The sequence below is a fragment of the Monodelphis domestica genome, chromosome 5, assembly GCF_027887165.1.
Source record: "Monodelphis domestica isolate mMonDom1 chromosome 5, mMonDom1.pri, whole genome shotgun sequence".
Taxonomy (NCBI): Eukaryota; Metazoa; Chordata; class Mammalia; order Didelphimorphia; family Didelphidae; genus Monodelphis; species Monodelphis domestica.
The window spans coordinates 120,733,281-120,747,727 of NC_077231.1; the positions used below are offsets into that span (position 1 = coordinate 120,733,281).

At 37.7% G+C, this 14,447-nt stretch overlaps 1 protein-coding gene across 1 annotated transcript in view; it reads right to left on the bottom strand.

The window, feature by feature from the left end:
- GUCY2C (guanylate cyclase 2C) overlaps positions 1 to 14,447 on the bottom strand; it is a 97,998-nt gene that overhangs the window by 27,610 nt on the left and 55,941 nt on the right. The window contains exons 15-19 of the mRNA XM_007503690.3: positions 12,967 to 13,071; positions 11,377 to 11,463; positions 7,630 to 7,762; positions 2,600 to 2,737; positions 1,336 to 1,424 (exon numbers count right to left, since the gene is read on the bottom strand). Coding sequence (XP_007503752.2) covers positions 1,336 to 1,424; positions 2,600 to 2,737; positions 7,630 to 7,762; positions 11,377 to 11,463; positions 12,967 to 13,071 — 552 coding nt within the window. The remainder of the gene's footprint in view (positions 1 to 1,335; positions 1,425 to 2,599; positions 2,738 to 7,629; positions 7,763 to 11,376; positions 11,464 to 12,966; positions 13,072 to 14,447) is intronic.

Genomic DNA, 14,447 nt, shown 5'->3' on the forward strand with positions numbered 1-14,447 from the left:
TGCCCATCTATCACTATATGTAAATTATCTTTCATCCTCTGAAGACTCAGCATGTAGTAGAAGTGACCTCAGTTTCTTGAAGACTTTGTTAATGGAGCCCAAGTCCTGCTAAGTCATACCAAGCTGGAAAGGCTTCCATTATGCTCCAAGTACTGGAGCACCAAATTCAGAGGGTCATCATCAGGTTGCCTGGGAGATAATAAGAGTCTTCAGCCATACCAACTCTCAACAAGGATCTTTGAGGGATGGCCATCAGCATTGATGAAAGATGTACCCATTCTAAGGAAATCATGGATCCCTGAAATACTGAATTGTCCTTGGGCACATGCAATCAGATCCTGGATTTTGAGCTAGAAAAGACTTTAGAAGTCTAAGACCTTCATTTTACATTTGAAGAAACTGAGGCCATGAGAATGGTTAATTGATTTGCTCAAGGTGATGCAGGAAGTAAAATTTGTTAAAGCTTAGCATAGTACTTGGCATATAGTAGGTACTGTATAAATTGATCATTCCCTTCCCCACTAAGTGTTTTATATGCATGCTATATCACCTGATCCTTCCAACAACCCTAAGAGGGAGGGATGACATTTCATCATCCCATCAAATGAGACGATGCTTGCAAAGCATGGTTTTTCTTGTGGTCATCATGTCTGACTCTTTGTGACCTCCTTTCTGAATCAGAGGGTTTCCTTGGCAAGGACACCATTTTGCCATTTCCTTCTCCTTTTGTCAGGCAATCAGAGGTTAAGTGATTTGCTCAGGGCCACACAACTAAAGCATTCGAGGCCAGGTCTTCCTGACTCTAGACTCAGTTCTCTATCTACTGAGCCATCAGCTGCTTCTATTTAGCACACAGGAGAGAAATATACCATATCAGTTCTTACTACTTTTCCTTCCTTCCCTTCCCTTTCCATTTATAAATAAAGAAACAGACTCAAAAAAGTTAAATGACTTGTCAAATGTCAGAGGACAAGTAAATAGATTCAAGCTAGGATTCTTCTGAATTCTTGTCTTGGGTTCTTTCTATAGCACCATGGTGACTCCTTGAGTCAAGAAAGAGCAAGGAATGGGCTTCCATGTTCATGATCATAGGGATTTACCAAGTGAATATAAGCAAGATGGTGAGCTGATGAATTAATGTGACAATGCCCTAGGGATGAGGGGAAAAGAATAAAGAACAGGGAAAGAAGAAGGCTATGTAGGAAAGGTAGGAAATTCTTGCTCTGCCCCTTAACATTTTTGGACATCATCATCTGGTTGATCAGAAATGGTTGATGTAGGGAGAAGAATAAGACTTGAAGGCAAGAGAAGGATTTTCTGGAGGATTTGCCTTACTTCTAGTTCCTTTTCATCCGTTGTCTCCAGAAAGAGATCTGGGCGGAATGGTTTCAGACCATTGTAATTCTCCACTCTGAAAATTTTCTCTAAGGAGACAATACACAGGAGTTAGACTTTTTGATGGCAGTCTGAATGTTATATTGGTTTTCAGCAAACTTCTCCTCCACAAGCACTAATTGGCCTCTTTGGTAGCCACAAGCATAATTTCCAGGTGAAAGGATCAGGGTGATAAGAAAATTATCACCTGTAGCAGTGACATCATAAGACTGAGGGATAAAATGTATTTGGAGCTGTCAGTATAACAACTGCAGATCTTTTGTGATTAAGAGCATGACCCATGCTTGTCTAGCTAGAGTAGATGGTGGAGGACAGGCGTCAAGCAGAGATGCCTCTCCCATTAGGACCATTAGAGAAAGAAAAAAAACCAGAATCATATTAAGGTCTTCCAATCCACAATAATCATTAATAATAATAATAGTACATATTTGGTTAGCATGTTATATTATCTTATTCTTATAAGAACTCTACAAGACAGATAGGGTAGTGGGTTTGGATTTTTGGGGAGGGAATCAGACCTATGAATTCATTGGTATATGGAAATTATCTTAGCACTTTGTTGTTATTGCTATTGTTCAGTCATTTCAGTCATATCTGACTCTTCATGACCCCATTTGAGGTTTTCTTGGCAGAGACTGCAGTTGTTTGCCATTTCCTTCTCCAGGTTGCTTTACAGATGAGGAAACTGAGGTAGACAGAGTTAGGTTACTTGCCCAGGGTCACACAGCTAGGAAGGATCTGAAGCCAGATTTGAACTCATAAGATAAGCCTTCTTGACTCTAGGCTCATTACTCTACCTAGCTATATTTAACTGACACTTAATAAATATTTACTGACTAACAAAGTTACCTCTACCATGCATATTAGAAATTCTTTTGCAACTTTCATTTGCAGAGATTTTCCTGGGACCCTGATGGATTAAGTGGCTTCGCCCAGAGTTCTACAGCCAAAATGTGTCAAATGCAAGACTTGAACCCAGATCTTGTGGTCTTTGGGGTCCACTATCTCACACAGCCTCTGTGAGCAGAGATCATTACTCCAATTTTTGAGAAAAAGAAACCTGAAAGCACAGAGTGCTTCATGGCTGATTGATGAAGTGAATTGCCTTGTGTCAGAGTTAGTAAGAGAATCTCAGCTAGAACATGCAGCTCCTGACAGCTAGGGTGATGTTCTTTTCTGTGCTGCCTGGCTGGTACACACTTACCTTTCTGGTCCCGACATCTCAATGTGTAAAAGGTTTCTCTTCGAAGTATGATTTCTTGAGTGATGATCCCATAGCTGTACACATCCCCTTTCTGAGACACACTGGCTTCTCTGAGGTGTTCAGGAGCCATCCACAGATCTGAGAGGCCAAAAACATTTGGCAGTGGTCAGCATCACTTCCTCCTCCCTCCCTCCAAAACTTTTTACTCCTTTTGAAATCCTTTTCCTGCATAATCTGACTTGATTTTAAAAAGATTATCTTGAGTTTAGAGGCAGAATGCCTTTCTTCCAATGCCTCTTTTTCTTAAACTCTAGCCTAACCCTTGACATTAATGCATAAATAAATTTTTTGTTTTGTTTTTAAAACAACATCCAAAGCCTAAAAGAAATTTATCATTAGGATGGTATTAGGGAAAGGAGTTACATTATAACCTTTGTTCAAGTTGGCCTTTTTTTTCTTTTTTAAAAATTTTTATTAATATCTTTTAACCCCCACCCCTTTGTTTCCCAACATATCCCTTTTATACTCATCAACCACTATCGCTTGTACCAAGAGTGGGAAAGAAAAAGGAAGTTGAGAAAGTGGAGAATTTCAGCAAAACTCACCAGCACATTAACTAAGTTTAACAGTATATGCAGCAACATTCCATTCCTATAGGCCTCATCCTCTAAAAAACTAAGGAGGACAAGTACCATTTTCCCATTGTTTCCTGAATTCCTCATACTCCTAAAGGGGATGGATGTTGTAATCAAGTATTATTATTCCACAAGAAGTGGCGAATATGAAACAGGCTTGCCCCAAAACATTTGCTATAGCTGGAAGTATTGAACTGAAATGACCACATGGCTGGCTTTCTGGCCCAAGCTGGGGAAGGGCCATGTGGAAGAAGGGGACACTGGATGTCCTGATATGGGAGTCTTGTACCCTGAAGGTACTGTGCTTCTGGTCACATATCTTGAGTCCTCTCAAAGGGACGGGGAAGAGGCCATAGGATTAGAAAGTAAACTAGAGGTAGATGTGACTGTATTCTGGGTCTTTAAGAATAAAGTACTGAAGATAATAAATGTAGCTGCTGAATTTGAATGATTGTATTTGGGAATGATTGTCACATCTAATGTGATAGGCCTGGTTCCTCCCTGAAGGCTGTTAATTCAGTGATAGTCTAAAAACTGTGCTGAATAGGACTTTTTATGGGGCATAAAAACCATGGAAAATTGTTCCACATGAAAGTTGTTTAGACTTCTAGGGCTAAACACTGAGAGAAGCCCTTGGAAAGATAATATTGGAGCTGCTCTAATCTCCTCACCCTACTCCAACCCCAATACCCTTTAGAATTTTCTGTCATTTAGGATATAAACAAATGAGGTCTAGGTACCCCACATGATTTACTAAGGGAAAGAGTAGTAATGGGACCTGGAAGAGGGAAATGGCAATGCTCAGGTCCCAGAAGAAGGGGGAAGCAGTAATACTCCCATCTAGCTGTACTTAAGGGGATTTATTTGGACTTCTCTTTCATGCTTCAGGAACCTCATAATTGGAGAATCTCACTATCTTGATCCATTCAATCAGCCTTGGTACTCAAACCTCATTAGCGCCCTCTGTGTCTCTGATTGGAGGGCCAAAATTTCATTTAAAGAAAGGATCTCTGAGTCAAAGGTATGGTCATTTTAATCACTTCCATAATGTGTAATTCCAAACTACTTTCTGGACTATTGGACCAATTTGACTTTTTAGATGGGAAATGAATTGACCCATGGTTTTTCCAAACCCAAGTAATTTTGAGCTACCTTTATAACAGGGATTGACTTGAGGTAGATATTTTTAAAATACCTGTTGAATGGAACTAAACTGAATCAATATCATTTTGTCTTTATCATAACCTTGGAAAATAACCAGAGAAAATGATTTTCATTCCCACTTTAACAGATTCAAAAATAAAAGGACAAAGGCCACTTGTCCAAGACCATAATTCTAGGTAGAAATAAATTTTGAAACTGGAGGCTTAATAAGTGCTATTTCTCTGAAGTCATTTTCAAATCCAATTGTGTTTTAAGTCAGGCTTGGCTAATTGTATAATTTAGTTGTCAAGCCTTTTTAAATATGCTTTCACATCAGAAGACAAGCTGAAGTAATTTATTAGGAAGAGAATGGAAAAAAAACCCATGCCATCTTAGGATGGGTCAAAGAAACTGGGGATGTTTTAGCCTGGAGAAGAGATAGCTACCATGCTAACACCTCTTATGATAGATAAGGGTTCATGAGGGGAGGAATGTTCCTAAAAAAACAGAAACCACTCTGTGTTTTTCTTTCTTCATAATGATGCAGGAATTAAGCAGGGTATAGAAGGTTGTAAAGGAGCATAGGTTTTAAAAAGTGAAGGATCACAGATAAAAAGTACTTTTTTTCCAAGAAAAAGCATAGGCTGTCATAGCTGGAAAGAACCTTAGAGATTATTTTGTCTAACCTCATTTTACAGATGAGGGAGCTAACACCCAAAGAGGTTGTGATTTGTACAGCTGCACATGGTAAATTAGTGATGGAATCAGGACTTAAATTCAGGTCTCTTGACTCCTAGTCTAGTTATCATTCTACTACACTACTTCTTGGTTGTTTTTTTTTTTGTTTTGTTTTCAGTCATTGTCCTACTCTTCATGACCCAGTTTGGGGTTTTCTTGGCAAAGATACTGGAGTGGATGGGCTATTTCTTTCTCCAATGTATCCCCATTTTATAGATGAAAAAATTGAAGCAAACAGGATTAAGTGACTTGCCTAAGGTCAGACAGCAAGTAAGTATCTGAGGTTGGATTTGAACTCAAGTCCTCCTGATTCTGGGCCAGCACTCTATCACCTAGCTGTTCTTATTACAGTATGATGCCTCCCTAATTTAACATCTAGATTTTACATTTCTGGAGTCAAAGACCCAGAAAGGTTTGGTAATGAGAATAGCATAGTGGGCTAGTGGCAGTTTATAGGGAATGCCAACTTAGAACCAGTCTTTTGACTTGAAATCCAAGGTTCTTTCTATCAATACACACTAGGTGACTGGGTATGGAATCAGGAAGACCTGAATTCAAATCCATCCTCAGATATTTGCTAGCTATATGACCCTACACAAGTCACTTAACCACTGTATGCTTCAGTTTCCTCATCTGAAAAATGGGGATAGTAATAGCACCTGCCTCATAGAGTTATTGTGAGGAAGAAATGAGATAATATTTGTACATTTAGCACAATGCCCAGCACATAGTAGGCACTTAATAAATGTTTATTTCCTTTCTTCATTATATTATTATGCCATGCATGAGAAAGTGTCAGTTAATGTCTAAAAGCATTCTTCCCAAGTGATGGAAAGACATAGAATGTTATAGATAAAAGGGATCATCATATTCTATTCCTGTTCTTTTCAAATGAGGAAACAAGGAGATGTACCGCAGAACAATAAAGTAGCATAGTCACAAGTTAGTGGTCTGCAGAGCCAGGACCTGAATTCAGGACCTGTGCTTTGTGGTTGTTCAGTTATTTCAATTGCACCTAATTCTTGCTGACCCCATTTGGGGTTTTCTTGGCAAAGATATCAGAGCAATTTGCCATTTCCTTCTCCAACTCATTTTCCAGATGAGAAAACTGAGGCAAACAAGGTTAAATGGCTTTCCCAGGGTCACACAGCTAACAAGTGTCTGAGATGGCATTTGAACTTTGGACTTCCTGTGCCACCCAGGCTAGGGCTTCCCATTGCTTTATGCTATAAAACAAATGGCCCACCTGTGAGTATTCAATAAGCTCAAAACCACTATCACAGAATAGTATACTTGTCAGATCTTTGGGAAGGGAAAGACTTTAAAACCAAGCAAGAGCTAGAAAAAATCACATAATGTAAAATCAATAATTTTGATTACATCAAATTAAAAAGGTTTTGTATAAACAAAATGAATGCATCCAAAATGAGAAGGGAAGCAACAAATTGGGAAACAAACTTCATTACAAAAACCTCTGACAAAGGTTTAATCACTCAAATTTATAAAGAGCTAAACCAGTTGTACAAAAAAATCAAGCCATTCTTTAAAGAAATCAAAACTATTGATAAGCACATGAAAAAGTGTTCTAAATCTCTTATAATCAGAGAAATGCAAATTGGCTAACATGACAGCTAAGGAAAGTAATGAATGCTGGAGGGGATGTGGCAAAGTAGGGACATTCATTCATTGCTGGTGGAGTTGTGAATTGATCCAACCATTCTGGAGGGCAATTTGGAACTATGCCCAAAGGACGATAAAAGACTGTCTGCCCTTTGATCCAGCCATAGCACTGCTGGGTTTGTACCCCAAAGAGATAATAAGGAAAAAGACATGTACAAAAATATTCATAGCTGCGCTCTTTGTGGTGGCAAAAAACTGGAAAACGAGGGGATGCCCTTCAATTGGGGAATGGCTCAACAAATTATGGTATATGTTGGTGATGGAATACAATTGTGCTCAAAGGAATAATAAAGTAGAGGAATTCCATGGAGACTGGAACAACCTCCAGGAACTGATGCAGAGTGAGAGAAGCAGAACCAGAAAAACATTGTACACAGAGACTGATACACTGTGGTACAATCGAATGTAATGGACTTCTCCATTAGTGGCAATGCAGTGATCCTGAACAACCCAGAGGGATATATGAGAAAAACCACTATCTACATTCAGAGGAAACACTGTGGGAGTAAAAACACTGAAGAAAAACAATTGCTTGAATACATGGGTTGAAGGGATATGGTTGGGGATGTAGACTCTGAATGAACATCCTAGTGCAAACATCAACAACATGGAAATAGGTTCTGATCAAGGACACAAGTAATACCCAATGAAATTGCATGTGAGCCATGGGAAGGGTGGGTGGAGGGGAGGGAGGGAAATAACAATATTACTGTAATCAAGGAATAATGTTCTAAATTGACTAAATAAACTAATTCAAATGAAAAAAAAAAAGCTCAAAACCAGAGATAAAGTCAACAAGTGTGGAAACTGAAACTAAATGAGATAATGACTGACCTTTCTTCGTAGGTAAAATGGAATTGCAACCAAAATCAGTGATCTTCACCACCATTCTGCTGTCCACTACACAGTTAGTAGACTTTAGACGACCATGAACTTCAGTTTTACTGGAGTGCAGATAGGACATCCCCTATCATTTTTTAATTGCAAACAGAAAATAAAAAGAGTGGAAAAACAAAATAATTGAAAAGCCTTAGAAATAGCTGAGAGCCCACAGATATTTGTTTTTAGGTCTGTTTTAATCATACTATAGTACTATACTTAAAACATATATAGAGATTCTCAACCTATCCATCTCACTATCTCTGTCTTTCTATCTATCTGTCTGTCTGTCTGTCTGTCTATCTTTCTGTCTGTCTGTCCATCTGTCTATATCTATCTAACCATCTATCTCTCTATTCATCTATCTGTCTATGTATCTCTCTGTTCATCTATCTATCTATCTATCTATCTATCTGTGTCTGTCTATCTGTCTGTGTATCTATCTATTCATCTAGCTATCTGTCTGTCTATCTATCTGTCTGTATATCTCTCTATTCAGCTATCTATCTATATATCTATTCAGCTATCTATCTATCAGTAATCTATTTATTTGTGTATCTCTATCTCTATTCATCTATCTATCTATCTATCTATCTATCTGTCTATTCAGTGATCTATCTGTCTATATATCTATCTGTCTGTCTATCTATATCTATTCAGCAATCTATTTGTCTATCTATCTGTCTGTTGTCTGTCCATTCATCTATCTATCTATTCAGTGATCTGTCTATCTATCTATCTATCTATCTATCTATCTATCTATCTAAGCATCATCCAGCTAGTAAAAGTATCTACAAGTATAGTATTATAGTATAACTTGCACCACACACATGTATACATGCACACACACATGTACAACTCACAAATATACATGAATCAGGTCATATACACACATGTAGCTCTAGTCACACACATGTGACCACATATAAACACATATATGACCCTAGATGTATGCCTATATGTACAATTAATATTATACAAGTGTTATTTATAACCACAGATGTATAATTATAGTTGTGTGTGTCATGCATGTCTATTTATGTGTATATATGTATATGAGTGATATATGTGTGACTGGGGCTCTATGTGTGTATCCCTAGTCATATTATAGTGATACACTTATAGATACTTGTACTATTTATATGACTTTAGGAAAACAACTCTGTGATCTCACTTTGCTCACCCAATTACCTCACCCAGAAATGTGGAGGCTGGACTCAATGGCCTTTGAAAGCTTTTATGGCTTTAAGTCTATGATCCTTATTAAATCTTTTTTCAGATTTGTTTCATAATTTAAGCCTGTCAAGGTCTTTTTAGATCCTGTCATTCAACTTGTCAGTTATTCTTGCTAGCTTTGTGTAATCTGCAAATCTAATTATTCCCTTACCCAAAGAGCTGATAACAAATGTTCTACAGCATTGTTCTGATGGTAACCTCTTACCCTTCCATGGGTCCATGTCCTTTCATTCTTCTAAATCTATTCTTCACCCTTGCTGTTATACTGAATTATTCAATCCTTCTTGGCTGGAGATTGCTACCTGTAAACCACCTAGGGAAGCATCAGAACTTCTAAACCACGAACCCTTCCTAAAGCTCCAGATGCTCAGTTCTCTAGTTATATAGTTTTGATCCTCTTACTTTAGCCAGCTAGTTCACAACCAACAGATTCTAAGTGCTTGATTGAAGTCTAACCAGACATTGCCAGCTGTCAAGGGGAAATATTAGCATCTCTTCATATCTTACATTGCTATTCCTCTCTAGGCTTTTGTGTGCATGTGTGTGTGTATGTGTATACACTCTTGAATGTTTGTAGAATTAAAAAGATCTTCAAAGTTAAGAAGGGTAAATGGAGGCAGATGAGAAAACAGAAATAAAAGCAGAAGAAAGAAGATAAGGGAGAAAAAGAATAAAGAAAGGTAAGAAAATAATAAAGGGGATGGTATTGGAGTATTGAAAGAACAGTGTCCTATGCAACTCTGTAAGACTAGAGAGTATAGCTAAGATGCCAATATTCATAGGTCAAGGAAGTTCCTTTCTGTGTTCTGACTTTGATGAGGGCTCAAACAACAACAAAAATTAAAGAAGAAGGAAGAGATCTTATAACTTCTGTAACTATAATTAGAAGAACAAGAAAACAAAGAAACAATATCCAAAAGTAGAGGTGAAAAAAGGACAAATGGAACAAAGATAGGACTAGAGAGATGGTAGATGGGTTGTTGTTCAGTTGCGTGCAACTCTTGGCAGACATACTGGAATGTGGTTTGCCATTTTCGTCTCTGATGTGTTTCCACTTTACAGATGAAGAACTAAGACAAAAAGGGTTAAATGACTTTCTCAAGATCATACTGCTAGTAAATGTCTGAGGCCAGATTTGAACTCACAAAGATGAGACTTTCTGACTCTAGAACCAACACTCTATTCACTTTACCAGGGACTTGCTCTGATAGATGGTTAGCACTGAAAGATGGGTAGCAATGTGCTAGGTGGTGCAGTGGATAGAGACTCCTGGAATCAGGAAGACTTGAGCTGGCTTCAGCTACTTACTAGCTATGTGATTTTGGGCAAGTCACCCATCAGTTTCAGAGCTTCCATTGCCATTTCCTTCAAGAAATTCACCTACAAACATTGAATTAGACCAATATTTACTAAAAACCAATTTCATACAAAACACTATGCTAGGTATCATTTATCCAACAAGCATTTTTAATCACCTATTTAGAGATGCACTAGGGACAGGGAGAGGTGCCAAGATGCCAAGACAAGAAGGACACAATTCCTGTCCTCTACTGGGGGAGCAATATTTAAATAGAGAAGAAGATGTAAAATATGCACAAATACAAAATGATTTGTTTAGAGGAACACACTAGCAATGGTGGAGGGGTTAGGGGGAGAGATAGTCCAAGTTAGGAGATTATGGTAGTCCTGTTTGAAATCGATTATGTGGAGAACATAGTGGAGAAAGAATAGGACTATTGTGTACAGAATATTGTGCTAGACACAGGGGGAAAGCCAAAATTTAGATCAGACCCCGTCACTCTGCTCTGATGGAGCCAACATTTTATTACAGATGCAGATGTTCACCCATTTCTTCTTCCCTTTATGCCAAACTGAATTTCTTTATTGCACTATTTCCAGCTTGCTTCAGGGAGCTCTCTACCTAATTTGTTACACATCATTCATCCCCTCAGCTCATATACCACTTAATACTATATTCAGAAACTATACCACCAATCACACCTCAAAAGGCAGAAGTGCATAGCAAATTTTAGAGAACTGAAAAAGGGGCTTTTCTTCTTGTTGATTAAATTTAATAGTTAATTAGGAAAGTATAAACTTTATGCACTATATATTAATGTTTAAAAAAAACCTTATCTTCCATCTTGGAAATACTAACCCATTCCAAAACAGAAGAGTGATAAGAGCCAGGCAATTGGGACTAAGTGACTTGCCCAGGGTCACATAGCTAGGAAGTATCTGAGGTCACATTTGAACCCAGGACCATCAAACCACCTAGCTGCCCCTATTAAGGATTATTTTTACAGTCATTTAATATAAGGATAAGAAATGAATGATTTTTATCTGACTGACATATTGGCTGAAAAGTATAATTCCTTGAATATTAGAGGAGAGATGACAACATGATAACATTTTTCTCTAGATAACTTACAGAATGTGCTTAATGTTAGCAAGACATATACTTACCTTGGCAATATCATACATAACAGAGATTTTAAACTCCCAATCCATAAAGGTGCCATCAGGGTAGGAGATTGTATCATTTAAAACTTCCTAAGTGAAACAAAAGAGGAGGAAGATTATTGATGGCAAGGAAGTATGTTACTTGTCACCTTTTTATTAACAAAGAAAAAATCTCCAGATGAAGATGCCTTGAACAACACAGGCTAAAGTGGGACAATGTACTCCAGAGTTTACTTGAAGATTTTTTAAAATGTCAAAGTATATTTGATCACTAGGAAGACCTACAAGGTAGCAGTCTACAACGTGGCCTCTACATCTTTCTTTATCTTTTCATTTCTGTCCAAAGTGCAAAGGTTGAGTACCATCTACCCACATATGAGAGGTTTAGTACTTCATAAGGAGATGGCTCCACTGTGAATTTTTCATGCCATACTTAAACTAAGGTTCCCAAATGGTAAAAAAAAAAATACTATTGTGAAATTCATCCACTAAATGCTAGAAAATTTTTCTTTAAAATATTGACAAAGAAAGCATTCAACAATTCTCCTTTTATGAGAAAAACATAATTCTACTACTCAAGTCAAATAAGAATAAAGCAAAGAAAGACAATTATAGAACATCAATGTGGTAAGTCTCTGGATAGGGAGAAAATTTATGCCTTTCTCACAAAGGAATCATATTCTTTGTGCTTTATTTTTTTCTGCCTGTTTCTAGACAAAAGAATACTGAAACATATTGTGAGCTTGGAAATATTGGAAGTCCAATAAAAGAAGTCCAAATTATAATTTACTATAAGCCAGGTCACTAGCAGAGCCCAGCAATAGCTAAAAAGTTCACATCCCACAGTTATGCCGAATGGAGGTGAACTTGGTAGGGTGACTGCTCAGAGGAGCTACTTTAAATTTTGACCTACTCTCCTGAGAGACTTAGATGGTACAGAGGAAAGCATCCTCCCACACAACTACTGGGGAAGGGAATGCTTTGTTAACTTCTATTCTTGTTATGTCAGCTCAGTAAATACATCTTTTATAAAAGCTAATTGATGTCATTGGGTTAAATGATATTGGGGTACTAATTACTGATAGTTAACACTGGAAATAACTCAGCAGAATGGAGGTTCAAGCCAATATCATTCAAAGGCTGGCTCGCAGGGTGTACCTAGAACCCTGAAAGAAAGTTGTACTCATAGCCCTCTGGGGACCTGGATGGGCAGTGTGAGAGTTGGAAGAGGGATCCCCAAGATTGATAAGGATTATATGTGATCCCAGTCCCTCATTAGAGATAAAAGATGGAGAAGTTCACAAACTTCCCCTCTGTTTTTGTTCTTATTTTTTGCAACCCCCATTTGGTTATTTGTGTTCATTGTTAAGGAAACCAGAAAGACTGCTTGTTCAAATCTGAGAGAATGCTCAATGATCGACTAAATTATAGATCAAGGTTCTGGCTCTAAAATCCCTCAGACTCCTATTTATAAGGTTCCCTCTTCCACCTTTCTCTGGACTCCATCATTCAATAGGCCTTTTCCTTCTTTCAGGACCATGTTTAAGTATTAAAGCTGATTAAGGAAGGCATCTGAAAAGACTGATTCCTTACCCGAAGGGATCCCCTCTCACAGTATTCGATCACCCCAAAGATCATGGTGTCAATCTTCACAGTTCCATAGAATTTGGTCAGGTTGTAATAGTCTATCTGAAGCAACTAAGATAACACATTTTTATACAAAGTAAACAGAGAATCCCAAAAGAGCAGTAGTAATTAGTGCACTGTTATAAAAATATTTTCTATTCATTCTGGGTTCTTTAAGATTAAGCCATTAAACACAGGTATTCTAATCAACACAATGACTAACCACAATTCCAGGGGACTCTCGCATTATAAAACATGCCATCCAACCTCCAGAGAGAAAGGTGATGGGCTCAGAGTGTAGCCTGATTATATATATGTTAAATGGCCAATGAGGGAATTGGTTTTGTTGACTATACATGTCTGTAATGGTTTTGTTTTTCTTGCTTTCTCAGTGGTATGAGGGATAAATAAAATTGGATTTAAAAAAGATGAGTCCTTTAATAAAATAAAATACATCTTATCTCAAATTCTCTATTATCAAATATGATACAATAATGAATTAAATAGCATTAGATATGATAAATGAAATATCTTTAAATATGATAGGATATGCATAACTGTTCAGAGGATTCAGAACTAGAAGGAACCTCAGAGATTTTATACTTAACTCCTTCCTATTTACAGATGAGTTCATATCATAAAATGAAACAACAGCAATGAATAGATATTCTTTTTTTAACCCTTATCTTCTGTCAGTATCAATTCTAATACAGAAAAGGCCCAAAGGCAAGGCAATTAGGATTAAGTGACTTGCCTAACATTACCCAGCTAGGAAATGTCTGAGGCTATATTTGAATACAGGTTCTCCTGACTCCAGACCTGGAGCTCTGTTCACTGCACTACCTACCTGTTCAGATAAATATTAATTCTTATAATTGTATTCAAAAATACAAATATACAAAAAATATAATTGTATTCAAAAAAAGCAGTTGTAGAACTAAGAGTAGAGGATGCCGAAGGGGATGCCCTTCGGTTGGGGAATGGCAGAACAAATTGTGGTATATGTTGGTGATGGAATACTATTGCGCTAAAAGGAATAATAAAGTGGAGGAATTCCATGGAGACTGGAACAACCTCCAGGAAGTGATGCAGAGCGAGAGGAGAAGAACCAGGAGAACATTGTACACAGAGACTAATACACTGTGGTATAATCCAATTTAATTGTCTTCTCCATTAGTGTCAATGCAGTGATCCTGAACAGTCTGCAGGGATCTATGAGAAAAAACACTGCCCACAAGCAGAGGACAAACTGTGGGAGTAAAAACACAGAGGAAAGGCAATTGATTGACTATAGGGACTGAGGGGATATGGCTGGGGATGTAGACTCTAAATGAACATCCTAGTACAAATACCAACAGCATGGAAATGGGTTCAGATCAAGGATACATGTGATACCCAGTGGAATTGCACATTGGCTATGGGTGGGATGGCGGCAGGGGAGGGTGGAA